This window comes from Culex quinquefasciatus, chromosome 2 (genome assembly GCF_015732765.1).
Source record: "Culex quinquefasciatus strain JHB chromosome 2, VPISU_Cqui_1.0_pri_paternal, whole genome shotgun sequence".
NCBI lineage: Eukaryota > Metazoa > Arthropoda > Insecta > Diptera > Culicidae > Culex > Culex quinquefasciatus.
Window position 1 is genome coordinate 36310397 of NC_051862.1, and position 21167 is coordinate 36331563.

At 36.1% G+C, this 21167-nt stretch overlaps 1 protein-coding gene across 3 annotated transcripts in view; it reads right to left on the reverse strand.

Annotated features, from left to right (window-relative positions):
• Positions 1 to 467: 467 nt before the first annotated feature.
• The window catches only part of LOC6049362, a 49184-nt gene continuing 28484 nt past the window's right edge, over positions 468 to 21167 (reverse strand). The window contains exons 2-5 of one of the 3 annotated variants that reach the window (XM_038256742.1): positions 3308 to 3480; positions 3006 to 3241; positions 1090 to 2936; positions 468 to 1011 (exon numbers count right to left, since the gene is read on the reverse strand). In XM_038256742.1, the coding sequence (XP_038112670.1) occupies positions 734 to 1011; positions 1090 to 2936; positions 3006 to 3241; positions 3308 to 3457 (2511 nt within the window). In that variant the 5' untranslated portion in view covers positions 3458 to 3480 and the 3' untranslated portion in view covers positions 468 to 733. Of the gene's footprint in view, positions 2937 to 3005; positions 3242 to 3307; positions 3481 to 3587; positions 3615 to 21167 lie in introns of those variants that run through there. The other 2 variants (XM_038256741.1, XM_038256740.1) reach the window with 2 other exon arrangements.

Genomic DNA, 21167 nt, shown 5'->3' on the forward strand with positions numbered 1-21167 from the left:
TTGCTTTTTTTCTACAATGTATTTCTTATGGAGCGTACTGTCAAAAATTGCTCGAATGCGGGTGCTCCATTATAAGCAACAACAGCATACGATTATCAGTGAATGTTGTAACAAGAGTTATTTCTGAACTAAATCATCCAAATTTTCGTCCTGCTAGCAAGATTCGTATATTCAAGTGCAATTATGTTAATCAACATCCCACCAAACACACAGTAACAGGATTCAAGGTCGCCTTCCCTAAGGTGTCGTTATATGGTCCAGCTTGCGATGATACACTACCTTCCCTTTACTAAGCAATCGAATCCAGAAGGCAAATGATCACTAGTTGTGTTGGTCCGAGCCGAAATTTGAACCTCAGTCTACAACTCACGAAGCGTTACCACTAGGCTACGTGGTTCGTTTTTTTGGTTATTAACACTAGAAAAGTAGTTCAATAGCATTTCTTCAAAAATAAATAAATACATTAATTTAGACAACTACCTTTATTCATAATAAAACATTCTACATTCTTACCAGATATGCGTGTAAAATTACAATAAATACTTATGCACTAACGATACAAGATTCTCCTTAAAATATGAGCATAAATCGTGTGGCTAAGCATGGTAGGTGTGGCAGCAGCAGATATATCTACACAGAGTCCATCCTTCTCGGTTCCACCCTGCCGCTCACCAAAAACACTCTCAATGCAATGGTTTCCTCTTCTAGCTTCCCCCGCACCCGCTCCCTCCCACTACTTGACGCTGTCGTTGTCCTCCTTGTGCAGCGGCACTCCGTTCTCGTCAATCTCCAGCGATGGCACTAGCGGTGGCTTGAAGCCCCCGTACTCGATGCGTAGGCTCTTGCCGTACGCGGGACTCCGCCGGAACTTGACGTCACTCTTGACGGCCCAGTGGTCCTCGAGCAGGGGCGTCGGCCCGACGTAGTCGTCCCGGAAGATCTGTTGGGGTTGGTGCTGGTGCTGGAATATCTGGGGTTGCAGTTGGTGTTGCGGCTGGTAGGTAAATTTGCCTACAAAATGCGAGTGATCGGTTAGCGGTTGGGGGTACTGAGCAAAGTGGTTGAAGTGCGTGGCGTAAGATGGTTTACCAAAGATGACGTCTCCGTACGGGGGGAGGTTGTACACGGGCTTGGCTGGGGCGGGCTTGTCCGCGAAGTGGTGCGGCAGAACGTTGACCTGGGCTACGTCGATGTAGGACGGGGCGGCGATCGAGGCGCCAAAGTGAAGATCGTTCTTGGGGTACGATGGGTTGTGGTAGTGGAATGGCGGTTTGGCCAGCGGTAGCGGTGCTTTAAGATAGATGTGCTCGACGTAGTGCTTCTTCTTGCCTCCGAAAAATTTATGGAAGTCAAAGAGCTTATCGTGCGTGTGGTGCGTGGTCGTTTTGATGATGGCGTGCGTTGGTTTTTGTTCGTGAATGACTGGGATTAGCTTTTCTACGGGGTAGGGAATTGGGACGCCGACGGGGACCTCAACGGGGTAATGTACGGGAACTTGAACTTCAACGGGCACCTGGACTGGGTAGGGGACTGGGCGATCGATAAATTTCTCGACGACCTTCTCAACGGTCACCGGAACCGGGACTTCAACGTGCTTCTCGACGACGGTTTCAACGGGCCGATCGACGATCTTCTCCACGACCTGAGTCACCGGGTACGGCACTTGAACCTCTTTGGTAACGATCTTTTCAACTGGAACAGGTCGGTCTACGATTCTTTCAACCGGAACCTCAACGGTGACGGTCTTCGTAACGGGTCGATCGATGTAGTGATGCACCGGGATGTGCTTCTCGACCGGGTATGGCACGTGGACCGTCGTCTGCACAGGCTTCTCAACGATTCGATCGACTGGGTAAGGAACCGGGACCTTCTTCTCCACAATTCGATCCACCGGCTGTGGAACGGGCTTCTCTATGTAAACCGGCTGTTGGACTATTCGATCCACCGGCTTCTCAATATAGACGTTCTGCTTAACGATTCGATCAACCGGTTTCTCGATCACGATCGGTTGGGGAACCAAATTCGTACGAGTTCCAAACTCCAGCTTGCGAGGCTTCGGTTGCTCCTGATTTACCAGAATGTTCTTGATGTTGATGCTTTTCTGAACCTCCACGACCGTTCGCTCAACTCCTTGATCTTGCTTCGGCGCCTCCAGGATCGTATCGATGCAATCGTCAATGTTCTTATTGTTGGTGTTTGACAGGCGCAGTCCGGCTTGGACCGGCGCCAGATACTGATTGGAGATCGACTTTGGCGTGGTTAAAGGCAAAGCCACCGTTGTCGTACGATAGCGGGTGCTCAGTCGAGAAGCCGTTGATCCTCGTAACTTCACGGTGACCGGTCGAATCGTCGTAACTTCATGCTTTACAATAACCTGCGTTGACTTGGCGTCATCGTCACACGGTTCCGGCGTCACCTGGTTCGAGAAGATCGTCTCCTTAAGAAACTGACCTTTGTTGTGATCGTCAGACTCCCCGATGATCTCCACGTTGATCTGCTTGAACAGATTGTCTCCCGATCGAAGACTCCGCGAAGTTCCTTCCGGCATTTCCCCTACCACAATGGGGTTCTGAAACGTCGGAATCGCCAGGTTGTCCGCCACGTTGGGTTCCTTGTGACTCTCGCTAGTCTCACTATCCGAGTCAGAGCTTCCCTTCGTCGGCTCCACCGCAACCAGCTCCTCCTTCTGGTCGCTCTTCTCCTCTTCAGCATTGTTTATACTAACAACGTCCTCGTTCGTGACCAAATCTTGCGTGGAGGACACCAACTTCTGGATGCCTTCCTCGTTCAAGTTCGGCGATCGTTCGGCAGCCGCCTCTTCGGTGGCGTTCTCCTGCTGCAGGGCATCGTCAAGGGTGGGCTGCACCAGCGTCACCAGCTGGAACGGGACCACGTTCGGGTTGAACATCACCTGGTTGGTGCGCTCGTCCGGGAACCTAAAAGGAAACGCGCATTAGCAAGGGTTCCAAATCGTGTAACGTTTCTGAACAAGAGTTTGTTGTTACCCAACGAGTGGCTGGTACGAGTACGTCGGTTGAGGTTGCTGTTGCCTCTGAGTCTGCGATCCCTGAACGTTGTCCGAGTAGTACACGTAGTAGTTGCTGTTCGGTCCCAGCGCTATCGAGTGCTCGTAGTTTGCTCCGGCGGGTTTGGGCAGAGCGGAAGTTGCTGGATCGGTTGCGATCGTCGGGACTGCGGCGACCTGCGGTGGGGCTGAGTCGGCTGGCAGGGTTTGGAAGAACTGGAGTAGAGGTAGGATTGGATTTGAGTTGAAGGATCTTCAAACCGCATTTATTTATATTAATACCATATCGGGTGGCACCGTCGGCAGCAGCATCTGTCGCGACTGCTTGGGGTGGCCACTTTGGTCATTCGAGGGCTGCGGGGTTTGAGCGGCTGTGGGGCCTATCCGCACAACGGCGGACGCAACCAGTACCAACGTTACTGTCGTCAGCATCCTGGATCATCTAACGGCGGAATCTGACGGGAAAAGGGAAAAAGAAAATTTGATATCATTTAGGGGTACTTTGAAGTGCGAAAAAATGCTGAAATTCTTTGCAAAATCATCCCTTTTTTTCCTTCCTCACTTAGTCAAATTGGTCAACTTGGTCCCGACCAACTCCGGAACGATTGTTGAAAAGCCTTCAATTACATTAATGTACATCAAGCGAAATAAAAGTGTGGCACGAAACAAAAACTGATACGTCAAAGTAAAATGTGCCTGTAGCGCCATCCCATTACTGGTGGTTGATGCGAGAATGACAAATTCAAAGCAGCCGTTAAATTCCTGATTGATGGAATTAAAAAGAGATTTACGTCTGTTTGTCTGTGCCTAATGCCTCTGTTCCAATTCACTCCAGATTACGGCAGAAGAAGAATAATTGAGAAAATACTCAACAATAAATCCATTAACGAAAATTCACATTTTAACGAATGATTGTGTCAATTTCTTTTCACTATTATGAATGTTCTGAAAGGCCATTTGTCCCTGTCCACTATAAAAGAAATCTCTTAAATTTCATCTACTCAGTCGAAATGGATTTCTTCACCCTAATCAACCTTCTGCTGCTAACCCATCGTGTGGCTTGTTGGATTGAAAACGCAGGATGTCCAATACATCCGCCCATTCGAGTCGAACCATTCTACGGCCGAGTAACCCAATGGTTTCCGGAAGACTTCGGACGCAGCCCGTTCAACACGTTCGACGCGTGGCACTTCCAGCCCGAACCCGTCGTAGAAATGTTCGTGTCCTCGTCGGAATCAATCGTCCTCAATGTAACCCTGCGTTGCCAACAGCCGGATCCGTTGACTGGCCAGCTACCTCCACGTAGCGTCTGGACTGGACGACGACGGCGGAAACCGAACGAATGGAGCGTGGAAAACTTTGGACTGGAACGACTCGGAAATTATACCGGTCTGTACGGCTGTAAGGAACTGCCGAATGGTACCAGCGCGAATGGATTCCTGTACGCAGTGAGCACTTTTGAAGAGCCACTAGACTGGAAGCCGAAAAATGTCAGCTGTAACCGAGGCTGTAACTTTATCAACGAATTTGTTATTGTTCCAGCCGGATCACATGCGAAATTAGTTGATTTTGATTTAAAGTTAATCGTGGTTGATATAACTATTATTTTGCTAACCTTGTTTAACAAATAAGTGGCACATAGTTTCGATTGGAATCAAACCCTTGTACTTGTTGTGCAAATGAAAACTTTACATATTTACTGCTATTTTAAAATGTATGATAATTTACACAAATTTTCCGACAAAAAACAAATGGAAATTAAGTTATATAAGATCCATTGGACCAACCTTTACCACTGTGTGCAAATATATCGATTTTGACAATAGAAGATAATAGTTAATTCTTTAATTATGGGTAGTTCGGGTCTAGCTCATTTCCCCGAATGCCATTTCCCCGAAAATCATTTCCCCTAATTGACCACATCCCCGAATACCACTTCCCCTAATCAGCCACATCCCCGAATGCCATTTCCCCGAATATCATTTCCCCTAATCGGCTATATCCCCGAATGCCATTTTCCCTAATCGGCCATTTTCCCGAATGCCATTTCCCTGAAGTGACACTTACGCCAATTGCCTTTTATTTAAATTTAAATTTTCATATCCCCTAATCATCATTTTCGCTAAAGCCTTTTTCCATGACTAACAGTTATTTTCTTTTTCAATTTTACCAAACCGCTTTTTCGGGTATGCTGTTGATTAAATGTTGTAAATTGGGTAGTAAAGCCCTTTGTCAATTTTTATGAACAAAAACCATTTCTGATAACGTTTTTTTTTAATTTTTATGCAAAAAAAAGTTATTGACAAGACAACATTTTTTCGATGGATCAACTATGGTCCCCTTGGAACGAGCTGTCAAGTAGAAGCTATTCTGCCAAGAAGGGCCGTGAAGTGAAATTTTAAAAATTGAATTAAAATTCCATTTTAAATCCTTTGTGGTCGTTCAGAGGGTCATTGTACTTAAAAAATAAGCCTTATCGTTGTGAACAATAATATCACAAATTTAAGCTTAGTTTTAGGACCAAATTAAAGTCCAGACTCGATTATCTTAAGCCTCGATTATCCGAAGTTTCGGTTATCCGAAGTTCGATTATCCGAAGGTTTGTATGAGACTTCGAATGATCGAATCACGACCAAATTTTTTTTTCGTTTATTTTCTTTTTCTTGTTTTAAACATCAAATTTGAATAGTTGATTGCCTATTAAATAATAAAATGCATTTTTTCAATATTTCAACACCGCCATATTGGCCTTGGATTAAAAAGTTCTAAATCACTTTAACGTAGTTTATGGGAACAAACGCTCGACAATAAAAAAATTAGGCATCAAAAAAAATCGTGACTCGATTATCCGAAGTGAAATTTATCCGAAGCCTTCGGATAATCAAGTCTGGACTGTACTAGATTTTTTTTGTTCAATTAACATTTGTATTCAACCGCATAAAAAAATTTGTCTTTTTTCGAATTTTGTTCAAGAACCCAAAAATCAGACAAATAGGTACATAAGGCTGGTACAAATTTTATTTGAAGTTTTTGTTGATTAAAATGAATAAAATGATCAGTATGTACGGGGTTCTGTACTACGAAAATCGCACGGTATGTTTTTTGAATCATAAAAAATAACAAAACTTCTATTGCATTATTATTATCATGTCTATAAGATAAAAGTTTGAGAATATATGTATAAAAAAAGTTTGTAAAAATATTCATTGTATTTGAATTTGTATTGAATCCCCCTAAATGCTACGTCTGTTCTGAATGAAGCCAAAAAGAAAGTTGATCATTCAAGGCCAATACGAACCTTTTAATATGTAGTTTGATGCGATAAAAATTGTCATCAATTTTTTTCTTTTAAAATGCTATTTCCCCGAACGTGGTCAAGCGGAAATGCCCGGTGCCTAGGAGCGCGCGCGCATTCAGGGAAATGACTATTCAGGGATATGACTAATCGGGTAAGTGGCATTCGGGATTGTGGTCCATTCGGAAAAATGGCATTCGGGGATGTGGACGATTAGGGGAAATGGGAAATTCGGGGAAGTGGAATTCGGGAAAATGACTACTAGGGGAAGTGTCTTTTCGGGGAAGTAGCATTTGGGGAAATGTCCCTTCGGTAATATGGGTGTCGGGGAAATGTCATAGATTCGGGTAGTTCATATCTGGAGTTTTTTTTTAAAAGGACCAATAAACCAAATTTTCAGTTTTTGCTTTTTGGGTGTTTTTCAATACCCCTGATTCAAGGCGGTTCTAAAAACACCCAAAAAGCAAAAACTGGAAATTTGGTTTATTGGACCTTTTAAAAAAAAACTCCAGATATGTTGATGTGAACAATTCTATATTAGGAAATTTTTCATATAATTAAACAGGCACCTTTAAATAAATGGAATGTTGTTGGTATGTTAGGTAAGATTAAAATACAAAAAAAATGCGAAATGTTTATTACCTTTCCTCAGTTTTTAAAATAATTTGGTATTCCAGGTTTCATCTTGGTAGCCCCTAAATTACCAAAGAATTCCATAATGTACTACAAGCACAAACAACAATAAACAAGCCGAGTCGGTATACTTAATTATAATATTATGCTGTAATAGCAAATGGAGAAACAACATGAAAATCTTTCCTGAAAATTAAAAACTCTAAAAAAAAAACTTGAAAGAAAGTATTACAAAATGCTTGGGACATCATAACAGCTATGTTTGCGCCAAATGTTTCCAAAATTTCAAAAGGTTTTCAAAATGGTCAAGAGTGAGTTTATCGCCAATTCGTAACAGGTCGTATCAAGCTAGACCGATTCGGATGAAACTTTCAGCGTTTGTTTGTCTATACATGAAATGAGCTCATCCCAAATATGAGCCCTCTACGTCAAAGGGAAGTGGGGTAAACCGGGCTTTGAAGTTTGGGGTCAAAAAAAAATTTAAAAAAAAATTAAAATTGCCCGCATTTGTGTAAAACTTCCAATTCCAACTCTCTTAGTAACATAAACCTTAAAATATTTTTGCAACAGCTTCTGACACTCATACCCCCATAGGTCAAAAGATAGGTTATTGGACTTTAAGCCTACGGAATTAACTTTTTAGCCAATCGCAGTTTTTCTCATTGTTTTACGATTTTTCTATAACACACTTTTTACACCGTTAACTTTTGCTCTGTAGACCTACAGAGGTCTCAATTTTTACATATTCGGAATCCTTGGGAAATTTTACGTTAATTATAAATTTGATTTAAAAATAATTAAACAAAACATTCCTGGTGAAAAAAATAATCTTTTTTATCCTGTGATCAATACGTCAAATACTGTATCAAATAGGCGAATACCTGTTTTACCCCTAATCCAAAATTTGATTAAAAATTATTTTAATTCATTTAAAATGGCATTTTTTCCAATCAAATTTTCCACTTCAATGCTTCTTTTTGGCCGTCTTTTTGGCCTACCAGTCAAAAACTAACGTTGTAAAATGTTTGTTTTATTAAAAACGTAAAACTAAGAGAAAAACTGTGATAACGTAGGCTAATAGTCCATGAAATTCCCTATTTTTTTACCTACGGGAGTATGGCTGTTGAAGGTTGTTGCAAAAAGATATAAAAACATAATTTTTAACAGTAATTTGCAAAAGCTATTAGAAAAGTCAAACCATTTCTGGATAGCACATTTTGAAGGGCTTAAACAGACCTTTTGAATGCATCTAAAAGAGTTAGAGTTGATAAAGTTCTACTCAAATGCGAGCAATTTTAAGATTTTTTATGTGTTTTAGACAAACAAACGCTGAAAGTTAAGTTTCATTCAAATCGAAGCAGCTCGATACGACCTCTAGAACATGCCGAGCAAAATTTATAAATACTGCTTCTCAAGTACCTATTTTGAATTTTTTAGATCTGTGGCTTGGATTTTAAATTTTAAAATTAAGGAAATTAATCTTCTTGACGAATTTATTGGATAAGTATCGATAATCGTTAATTGATTTTTTTTTTTCAGAATATTTAACAAGTATTGACATGCTTTCTTTGTCTCTTAAATTTTCTGAGAAAACAACTAAGTAATGGGTTGTAATTTCGATTTTTTTTTTTAATTTATTTGTGCTGATAACTGTTTATTAAGGCATCAAGAACAAAATAAAATTTTGATAGGGACCATCCATAAACTAAGTGGACACTGTTTTGAAAATATGAATCCCAACCACTTTGTCGACGGTTTCAAAAAGATCCGAGTAAATCTTGATTTTGGAGGGTTTTGCCTTCCTCACTTTACTGAGGAAAGGCTATAAAATCACTCGGAAAATGAACTTTTTAATTAGACCTCGTAGGCCTACCTTCATTTGTACATATCGACTCAGAATCACCAGCTGAGCAATTGTCTGTGTGTTTGGCTGTATGTAGACATGTGTACCAAATCAATGTCACTGGAATATCTCGTCACAGGCTCAACCGATTTTGGCCGGAATGGTTTGAATCGATCCGTCTTAACGTCCCCTAAGTTGCTATTTCAATTCATGCAGTTTCATCATGTATTTAAAAAGTTATGTTAAAAAAACTGTTTCATATTAAATTAAAATTATGGTAAAAAGGGTGTTTTTTTCATGAAACCCTCACATGTTATATATTTTTAGAAAGCATATGTGAAGACCTATTAGGTGGAGTAAGAATTTTCAAGATCTGACTTCCTTATCTTAAATTACAGGCAGTTTAAAAAATGGGCTGAATTTACATAACCTCAACTGGTCGGGTCTGATCGCCACGAAAAAGCCGTGTAGAGGGATGCCATTTTCCTCAAAGGCCGTGTCTGTATAATCTTGACAAAAAGTCTGTAGGTAGTCTGTTTTTTTTACTCATCACTTATTTTTATTAGAGGAGATCCATAAACATGTGGACACTTTAGGCGGGTTGGAATCACTATAAATGAGAGGAAGGCACCAACCATTAAATTTTTGGTGGATTAAGTAACGTTTTTTAAGTAAAAGTTATTTTCCTATATACCGTATTTTCCAACTGCTTTCTCAAGACAATTGTTTTTAAAACATGTTCTGGGGTAGGCCTCTCTAGGTCCAGGCTCTATATTTATAAAAAAAATAATGTAGTTTGAAAAATAGTTCCGTTAAAAATTCGTATTTTGAATTCCGGGGTGACTTTGATAGTCATAGTTTTCCTTGTTTATATTAGATTTAAGGTGTTCAAATTTTATGTTTACGTCTAATAAACCATTTTTTTATTTAGTCAACTAAACTTAAGCTTTTAAACAAAATACATATAAAGTTTCGGTAAAATTGTTAAAGAGTCGGAATTTTGCCAGAAATTCGTTAAAACTGGTTTTATTTATAAAATTATCGATTTGTGTTGCACTATAACTGCATTCGAAGCACGGATCAAAAGTTTTATATGAAATTTGTTCTGCTGAAAATGCCTTGAAATTTTGGGATTTTTTAAGTTATGTTTCAAAAACACATAATATTTACTTACAAACTTATTTTACGTTCTCCTAATTGAAATTGTCTATAGAATCCGAAAATGCATTCCGATTTTCGATTCAAAAAAAAATGTTCATTGAGAAAATCATGAGAAACTAATGCAGTTCATCAACATCATTTTACTGATTCCAATTAACTAATATTTTAAATATTTTTGAACACTTCTTTTAGAAGTACTTTGAACACTCCATGCCATACCGTACGTGTTGCATTTGCGGAAAAATCTCAAACCTATTAAAGTCACCCCGGCTGTCAAAGTCATCTCGTTCTACTTTCATCTACTTAATCATTCTTCAAGAAAAGGTCACAGAGCAAAACGTTGAAAGAAAGCAAAAACCTTAGGCACATCTAAAAATCTTCTACAAAAAAAATTACTCACATGCATCACATCACAAACAATTCCAAAATTATTTTAAGCATTAGGCCGATGCAAATCTGTTTCAAAGTTTTTATTCCTGGGCTCTGGCCAAGGTGGAGGAAAGGAAGGATGTCAATTTAGTTGGAATAGTTTACAACAGAATGATCAAGCCTTTTAATGGAAATTTGTGTTTTTGGAAATGCAGTCCAGACTCCAACATCCGAAGGCCTCGGAAAAAAAATCGTATTGGATAATCGATTCTTAGGACAATCCAATTATTGTCTTATTATTGATTGTTGAGCTCGTCTATGTCCCCCACACTTCTCTAAAGTGATTTTTAAATCCAAGATGGCGGCCAAAATTGCGATAATGAAATATTGAGAAAATGCCTTTGGTATGCTAACAGGGACTCAATTTTGATTAAAATGAGGTCGCAGAACTCAAATTTCATGAAAAACATGCGATTTTTTTTTTAATGCGATAATCGAAAATTCGGATAATCGAGTTTAATCTGTATTTTTTGGGAATTTTCTAGGAATTTCATGAAAAACTTCAAGAGGGTCATATGTAGAAATCCATTATTTTCTAGTTCAAGAATTTCAATTTAATCAAACCACTGAATCAACCATTTCTCTACTTCATAACATAAGTTATTTTTCTCACTAACACTCTAAATTGTTTCCCATGAACCATGCGATAAATCGACAGTGCTACCGTCGATAACGTGATAACCTTAAGGTTCCGTCTAATGAAAAGAGTTCGCCGCAAGTCTTATTACCAACATAATTAAAAATTAATTTGTTTTTTTTTTCTCCTTCCTTGCAAGTCCGCGGCACTGGTCAGTCTCTTTCTATATTTTAATGCCCAAGTCCACGCCGGGGGAAAAGCTGCAATTTTCTAAAGCGAATCGAATCGTGGCGGCAAAGGCCACACTGACTGGCGGTCCCGAGTTTGAGTCGAAATTAAAGGGAAGCAATATGATTACTTTCAATTATATTATGCGCGGTTGGCAGCAACAATGTCGTTGATGGGCCTCAGCAATGTTTCTGGATTTAAAGTGATTGAGATATTTGGTCAAGACAAGGGAAAATGGGACGAGACTTTTTACATAAAAGTAATTTTAAAATTACTCAAAACGCCACCTTCACTACAACAAAAAAAATCACAATTCATCGTGGCGCTTGTACATCTAAAGTGACCGTCCCGCCCCATATCGTCTTCACGTTGATCAGATAAGGTCAGGTTACGTGTCGCCGGAGTAGGCCGATTTTGGGCCCCGTCAGGAAATTGAGTTTTTATCATTTTAATTGGCTGTGACACCGCGACTGACTGAGCGAATGCACTACCCTGCAATACACACAATGAGTCTCCCATGGGAGCGAAAGTTGGCGGACTTCCGAAAATGGACTTGGCCAGGTCGTGGCCACTGCCTAACCCTTTGATGACTGTCGCTAAAAGTATAGGAAAAAAAATCAAAAATATAAAATGACATAATTAAAGTGTAAAGAAAATTTCTAAAATAAATAAAGAGGAATTTTTAATAAAAAAAAGAAGATAATAAAGACTTCATCTGTTTCGGTAACTCGGTAGCCCCAGTCCGGTTGAGCTGCCAAACTTTCGTCACCCCGGAATGACTCTTCACCTGACGAGGGAGCCGACCAAAGTAAGATATATTCCATCAACGTGTGAACATCTCTGCGTGGCGGCGGTGGTTTTGGGCACTTTCAGTTTCGCGGTCCATTGCGGCGGCGATGAACATCGAAGATAAGGGCAAACAAAGTGTGTCTTCCCCCCTTTCTGTAATTCGTTCACTGGTGACGGCGCCTTCTTCCGGTTTGGGCGCGGGAATTGATGTTTTAATTTGTTTTCTGGTTACTCTCTGCAGACACCGGACTATCAACATCAATTTTTGGATGGAATCAGTTGTGTGTAGACATTTAATGTAATTGACTGATACTCCGATGAGTTTTTTTTGTAATTTGATATGACATTTTTAAGAGAGTATTTTCTGTCACCAAAAATGCCATTTTGCATCAGTTCGTCAATAGAAGTTTTGAATAACCCTGTGATATATCAAATAAAATCGGAACGATACAGAATAAGCAATTTTTCAAATCATTCTAGTGAAAATATTGAAAAAAATGTAAACTTGGAACATTCCATACAAGTCATGAAAAGTAGGAGTTATTCACAACCTGGAGAGTTTTTGAAAACAAAAAGAATCCAAAGAACCGTCGAGGAAGAGATCATTCAAGCGAAGGATTCTAAGAGAAAATATCGAGAAATGGAGTGATATAGTACAAGTTGCAAAACCATGATTTTTTTCAGTACGAGTTTTACAGACGGGTAAGTACAGTCATCCCACATATTCGGAACGGTTTCCAGATCGGCCAATGTTCAAAAAATCATAGCAAATCGATAATTGAACTTAATGTTTCGCTTTTACCTTCATTTGAAAGCTTTTCTTGCGATCTTTCGAATGCTGTATCGAACAGCTGCAAATTTTAACTTTTATATGAAGTTTTTGAAGAATTACTTTGACCCTTGAAATCCACAAATTCGGAACACTTTTTTCTTATAATGTTAACAAACTTTGGTTCTCTCCAGGAGTAAATATTTATTACCAAATAATGACTTCACACACTGAAACCAATAAAACTCAAGCTTAGTGATGTTTTATACATGTTTTGATAACGTTTTTTGTGAAAATATCAGTTAAATTCAGGTGTTCCACAATTGTTGGAGGCACAATAACATCCCACAATTATGAAACAGGCCATTTGGAGGCAGTGTTTTGCTGCTCTGGACAAAATAGTCTTAGAATGAAGTTTTTTGTTCAAAAAGTCCTTCTTTTACTAGTGAAATAGCAAGATAATGTCCAAATGAAGGTTCTAAAAATAGTAAGGTCGACAGAAAAGCTACTTTTGGCATGCTATTGACAAATTATCATAAAAGTGTTCCGAATTTGTGGGTGTTCCGAATATGTGGGATGACTGTAATACAAGTGCTAGTACGTACAATTTTGCAAGCAGCATTTTTAACCATAAAAAACTCATTTATTTAATTTTTCAGAGAGAATGATCCATACAAAAATGATGCATGAATATTAAAAAAAAATCTGTATCTTTTGATAGAATTTTTTTATTCGATTTGGTGTCTTCGGCAAAGTTGTAGGTAAAGATATCACTGAAAAAAAATTATACACGGTAAAAACAATTTTTGTGATTTTTTATTTCAATTTTTGTCACTAGAACTTGATTTGCAAAAAAAACACTATTTTTAATTTTTTTCGGCGAACTTTATCAAAATTTCGCTGAAGTACTTTTTGATTGCAAATTCGATTTCACATCGAAAAATTAAGTTGAAAAATTTTTGCGAACAATATTTAGATTTTTTTTTAAATCATTATTGATTCAAAAATGTATAACTCGGTCAAAGATTTTTTGTCCATTCTGAAAACTTCTGAAAAGTAGGCATTTGATGTCCCCTAAAACATATCAGAAAATGAAAAAAAGGAAAACAAGTTTATTTTGCAAATCAAGTTTTGGTGGCAAAAAGTTAAACTAAAAATCACCGATTTTTTTTTCATATATTTTTTTAGTGTAGTCCATATTTATACCTACAACTTTGCCGAAGACACCAAATCGATCAAAAAATTCCTTCAAAAGATACAGATTTTTGAATTTTTATTTTTATGATCATTCATTCAAATAAGTGAACTTTCCAGCACTGATATTTTGGGTGATGATAAGTAGGCCATTTTGCCCCTGAATAAAGCTCTAGAATTTCGCACATTTGTTTCGGTTTTTATTTATTTCATTTTTCCTTAATCTGGTGAAACTTTTTCCATGCTTTCCTATTTTAAAAGAATTTCATACAAGGCCCAATACAATTTTACGGGCTGGTCATACAAAATGGGCTTGTGAATGCAATCCAGCCTCGATTATTCGAAGGTTTCGACTATCCGAAGTTCGATTATCCGAAGGTTTGTATGGGACTTCAGCTAATCGAAAATCAAAAATTTGTTTTCCTTTTTTCCTGTTTCTTGTTTTAACATCAAATTCTAGGTTTTTGACCTCATTTTAGTCAAATTTAAATAGTTATTGCTATCAAATAATAAAGTGCTTTTTTCAATATTTCATCACCGCCATATTGGTCGCCATCTTGGAATTAATAATTCTAAATCACTTTAGCGTAGTTTAGCGATCAGCTCGACAATCCAAAATTAAGACAGCGGAATTGTTTTTCGTTGTTTGATTATCCGAAGTGACATTGTTCCGAGGCCTTCGGAAAATCGTGTCTGAACATTTCTGATCGATATGGAGTTTTCGGCACAGTTATAGGTTATGATTAGGGATACAGAATTTCAACGAAAGTTTTAACATTGTTGAAATTTTGGACATTATTTGCTGAGAAAGAAAATATTTTCAGCATCACAATGCTATCACAAAAGCAAGGTAGAATGATTGAATAGCTTCATTCAAACATAGTTGAAATTTCAATGAATTTTGGTTTTCTACGTGATAATTTTATAATTATAATGTTTTTAAAGTAACTGAATAAAACCATAAAATCATAAAAAATTACTACAATTTTATTTTGAAGGTTAAATTAAAAAATTAAGATGATTTCAACTTCAAGATCAAGTAAATTTAGTTTAGCTTCAATATTTTGTTTTTAAAATGTGGCCTTTTATAAATAATTTGAGATAACTGAGGCCTGTTAAATTTTCACAAAATTTGATGATTTGGTTCGATATTTGAATTTTGTTTTAGTTTTTTATTTTTTTAAAGATTTTGTAACAGATTATATTTTAAATGATTATTATAAATCATTTTTTTAGTTCTAATCGGTAGAAAACGTCATGTTATAAAAAGCATAAGCAGTACATGTTGTAATTGTAACTTATTTTTAAGAAACCTTTTTTCAAATCTATTTTTCGTAAAATCGTAATAACTCGTGATGGTTACAAGCAAAGCCTTTATGTTTACAAATGAAAATTTTTGCAATTGTCTGCTCTACAAATGGCTTTTTGATAAAGTGCACCGTTTTAAAGTTATTAGTTTTTTAAAATGATTTTTTTGTTTTTTTTTTTTTGTGCAAATTTAAAATATTTGTGAATAAAATACAGCATCGCCAAACCAAAAATTAAAAAATTCGAAGAAAAAATCCAACAATTGTTGCTGTTTGACTTTGTTGATCGGACTGCTAATTTTTTAGATACACCATGTTAAAGCAAACACATAGTGATAAATGAGTTTTGGTTTGGTTTGATGATAAAAAATAAAACATTGAAAAAAAAAACTTTCAAACACGGAGAAAAAAGAGCTCCCAAAATCGTGAACAAGTGTTCAATTTTCATGGTACGTTTTTTCAAAATCGTATCCTGGGATTTGAACACTTTGTTCGAGGTTTCCCTTTTTTATGAAAGCTTGCTCACGATTTTGCGAACTCATTTTTCACCGTGAAATAAGAGTTTCTTTTTATAAGGTAACACTTGAATCCGAAATTTCAAAAAAAGACCTCAATTTCACAAAATTTTAATTTTATACCATTGAAAATTGAATCAAAAGTTTTGCAAAAGTCACAAGTAAAAGTTTTTGGTTGGAGAAAAATCTTGATACAAATTTCATTTTAACCAAGTTTGTCATGTTCACTCAACTGTTTTTCACATAATTTCATATGAATTCCTAATGATCATGATCACTCACAGAATCGTGACTTTCCCAAATACGGAAGTACACTCCCAGGGCACATGAATCCGGATCCAATTTATGTCACTCGCCCGGTGAACAATATCCATCAATCTGCCGATCAAAGCACCAAACCCCTTTTCTAACCCAGCATCCATTCCCGAGCCAAGACAACCAAGACACATTATCGGGGGTGTGTAAATAAAGCTCGACACAAATAAAGCATGTCACCTTCCCCCATCCCCCTCAAACAGCGTTAGCTAATAGAAACATAAATAAGAGTTCAGAAAAAAAAATCCGTCCCGAAGAAAGGAAGAAAACATAATAACACAATCATTCCAGCCGTATCTCATGGCTTACAAGCGCTAATGTCGTGTTTGCTGAACACGGGGAGCAAAAAAAAAAGGAAAATAAAACTGCTGCACTGCAAAACGAGCCGCGAAGCTTTAGAAGAGAGCAAAAAAGCGCGCCAAACAAAACGGCAACATAATGCTTCACTCCCTCCCTCCCTCTCGGAATGCCCTCAGGGAGTGGGTGTTTACCACGGCGAATGGCTGGGTTGTGCCTCCTCTCATTCGATTTATGTTTGTTTGCACCCACTAGCTGTTATAGAAGGAACGGATTGGGCAGGTTGCCTTTTTTTTGCTTCCTTCGTTTTGTTGATTTTATGCGAATGTGTTTACGGGTTAAACATGCACCGTAAAAATAATGAATCCCTTGCGAGAAATAACAACAAATATTTGGATTCTAAAGACATGAACACCATAAAAGTAGGAAAATTTGGATTCTCAAATCCCAAAACTTTATTTATAAAAACTATTTATCAAAACTCGCAGTGTCAGATGGATTCTGGGAAGGTCAGCTATCGTTTTACACTTGGAGTTTTTTGAAAAAGTTACCAATTGTTTCATGCATTGCTAAATAAGTCCAGCTGTCAATATTCTTATCTGCCCGAATATAATGTTGCTCCAGAAATAATAAAACATATTTTTTATAATTTGAGAAATTCTCCACCAAAGCTGGAAAAGGATTTTATTTATATTTTTTTAATTGGCTCAAACTTTTTAGGAGCCTTCTCTTTGACTAAATAAGCCATTTTGCATCATTAGCTCCATACATTTTTAGCAGCTGTCCATATTGAAATGGTACGTGTATATTCGAAAATCTGTATCTCTGGAAGCAATTTTTTGATAGGTTTGGTGTCCTAGGTAAAGTTGTGAATATTGATGAGGACTATTTAGAAAAAAAAACTGGACAAAAAAACTGTAACTATTGAGCAATAGAAAAGTTTGTACAAAAATTTATCAGCTTTTGGAAAAATAGAATTTAAGTTGAAAAAAAATAATGAAAAATTGATAAGGTGCTCCGTCTTCAAGATAAAGATAATAAAAGTTTTATTTTAACTGAAAAGATATAGATTTTTTAAAAGTGATTTTTATTCAAGTTGAAAATATTTCCAATAAAATTTGCATTCGATTATCCCGGCACTGGCTGAACAGATTCTGACCATTTTGGTATCATTCGATCCGTCTTGGGGTCCCATAAGTCCGTGTAAAAGTAATGCCAAACAATGATTTTGGCTTCAGAAGATTGTGAAAAGGGTTTTATAATTCCAAATGGGGCATCCAATTGCCCCGAACTTTGAATTTCTCGGGAAACGGGAAACAATATTCTTTTAAACCCCGGGAGTTCGTGAGATCTCGAGAAATTTTTTAAACATGCACAAAATCTATGATTTCATAATATTTGTAATGTTTTTAAGCTTAAAACATATAATTAGCTAAATACTATTTATAGGTAATAATCTACACTTCAATCTAAACGAAGATAGCAGCTTTTAGATAGCTTAAAAGATTTGTTTGTTCTTTGTTGTGCTTTGATTCTTAAATGCACCACAATTTTCAATCCAGTGTGATTCAAGTTAAACAAGTCTCTCACGCATTTTTAATTTATTCAATATATGACATGTTTAAAAAAGCCTAAAAAATCATTTAAATTGCCTGAAAAACGAAAACAAATAAAATGATGTCAGTCAATGTAAAACTTTAGATATGTTAAGTCTGTCATGTTTCATATAAAACATATTTTACAAATCAGCTTAAAGTCACTACCGTCAACTGGAGAAAGTCAGGACTACAGTCTGAACATGCACATGAATACTATTTGTTTTGTTCTGATCCTGTTTTAACCGAAATTAATTTAAAAACTCAAAACATTAAGCAAAGAAATTGGCATAAACAGCTGTCTATATTAGATACATTTGTCCTAATTTGCCAAAGATTTCAAAGTTTGTTGAAAATTATATAAATATTCTATGTTTTTATTCAACATCATGAATATACATGGAATAAAAAAAAACAATATTTAAAGCGCTAGATATTTAGCGGATCTATATACAGAATTTTATCATCAACCAATCCACAATATATACAGAAATTTTTGACAATTTATGTACAATTTATGTATATAGGCAGATAAATGCGATTGTAGCTAATTAAAGCTACCAACTCTTGCTGATCAATAAAACAAAAAAAAAATAAAATGGTATAAACATTTAAATTACCAGGCATAATTTTCACACTAAAGTGCAAAAAGTATTCGAAAATGCATTTTACTGGGGCGGTAATTTTTCCCTGGTTTTCTTTTTTCCGGAGAATGGGAAAAATATTTTTTAAATCCCTTGATCCAGAAATAAATTTAAAATCGTAATAAAATAGTAGTTGATGCAATAAGTTGCAAAAAAAGAATATTTTCATCACGAGTCGTACATTTATCTAACGAGGTTCACCGAGTTAGATAAATACGACGAGTGTTGAAAAAATTAAGTTTTGCAACGAGTTCCATACAACATATTTGAAATTCCGAAAAACACGCTTCAAAAAGAATTATAGGTCAAATGTCCATGCATTTATTCAATAAACTATTTAAATTAAAAAATGTTGAAAAGTATTACTTTTCCAAACAAGTGCTGAAAAGTTCAACTTTTTAGCACCCATTTCAGTGCAGAAAAGTAGAACTTTTCAGCATTTATTTTGAAAAGGGTTTCTATTCGATTCTGTTATTTTCGGTAGAGAAAAGTAGGCTGTTTCATCGTTCGAGAATGACAGAAAAAGTTAGGAGTTTTACGACGGAATTGCAAAAACCATTTTTTTTTTTCAATACATTTGTGAAGCTTTTGAAATAATAGAATCAGTTGATAACCATCAACTGGTGATAATGTAGACTACAACTTAAACTGTTTATACACAGAAAAAATTAGGATGAGGAAATGGAGACTGATTTTGGGAGAAAAAATGATTAATTTTACATCAGGAATTGGTGATTTTTTATTAATTTTTGATCAATTTTCATCAGGTTCATATTTTTACATATTTTTTGGGTAATATTACTCAAAAAAAAGGTAATACCAATCAAATGTTCAACCTTCCAAAATTCAACTTTTTTGGCTGTGTAGTTGAGACCATTTAAATTTATTTTTAATGTATTTTGATGTGATATGGATTATTTAAACATTTTTATTGCAGTTTTCATCCAATATGATTCTGATGAAATAAGTTTCTTATAATTAAATTTCTTTTCTTCAATTAATTTTTTCAATACTTTTTTGATATTGTCAGAAAAAAATGAACACAAAAAAAATATTTGTCAATGGTAAATTTAATTTAAGTTTACAATTTGATGATGTAATGTTCATCACTTTTATCAACTGTGCCAATTCTGGATTACAGCCGAATAGGGAAAACTAAATCATTATACTAATTTTAATGTTATGTTCCTGTTTTATCCTTAATCAGTCAAAAATTTCATAATCATGTGCAAATAAAAACACATAAACCGTTCGCAAATATTATATTCAATCTATTCAAAATAATAAAAATGTTTCACATAGATTTTTTTTAATTGCAAAAAGCCAATTGTGCAATGAAAAAAAAATCCTTTGTTTATCCTGACATAGGCCCAATATTATTGCATTACAGCTTTAATCAATTTCTAAGTTTTCATCTGTTTCACATTTTTACAGCCAAATCATAATTTCTAGACTAGTTTGCTCTAGTCTCTCTACGTCTCTCTACGAAATCGGCCGATTTAGACCATTTTTATTTTTTGTATTTTTTTTTGTTTGACTTAAACTTTGTGGGGCCTTCCCTATGACCAAATAAGCTATTTTGCGTCATTGATGCACCCATACAAGTCTCCATACAATTTTGGCTGCTGTCCATACAAAAATGGTATGTAAATATTCAAACAGCTGTAACTTTTGAGTGAATTTTCTGATCAATTTGGTGTCTTCGGCAAAGTTGTAGGTATTGTTGAGGACTTTTGAGAAAAAAATAGGTACACGGAAAAAAATTGCAGAACATTTTAAAAGGGCCAAAAGATCGGAAATTTCACGAATTTTCATGTCTTATTGATAATCGGACCATTAGTTACTGAGATATCGTCATTAGAAAATGGTGGGTTATTTTGGTGAGATTAAGAAAACTTCAATTTTCGTGTTTCTTTTTCTTAAAACGGCTCTATCTCAGCAACCCGATGTCCAATCTTCAATGTATCTTAGACAATTTTATAGCAAATTTTCTGACCTTTTCAAAAAAAATATTTTTAGAAATGGTCATTCATGGTCACTATTTTTAAAAATTGAAAAACTGCAAATATTTCGCTAAAATCAAACATTCGATGGCTATATCTTGAAAACGGAGCCCTTTATCAAAAAATCTGTAAAGTACTTTTCGATTGCAATTTCAATTTTGCATTAAAAAATAATGTCAAACTTGTTTTTGCATGAAACCTCGATTTTTTTTCCAAAAAGCACTATTTTTTCAAAAATTCATAACTCGGTGGCAGATTTTTTGACCATGTTTCTCTATGGCTCAAAAGTTGCGGATTTTTGTCCCCTAAAACGTTTTAAAAAATCTCGAAAATCAAAAAATACGTATTTTGGGAAATTGAGTTTTAGTGAAAAAAAAGTTGATAAAAAAATCTGCAAATGTCTTTTTCCGTGTATCTATTTTTTTCTCAAATGTCCTCAACAATACTTATAACTTTGCCGAAGACACCAAATTGATCAGAAAATTCACTCAAAAGTTACAGCTGTTTGAATATTTACATACCATTTTTGTATGGACAGCAGCCAAAAT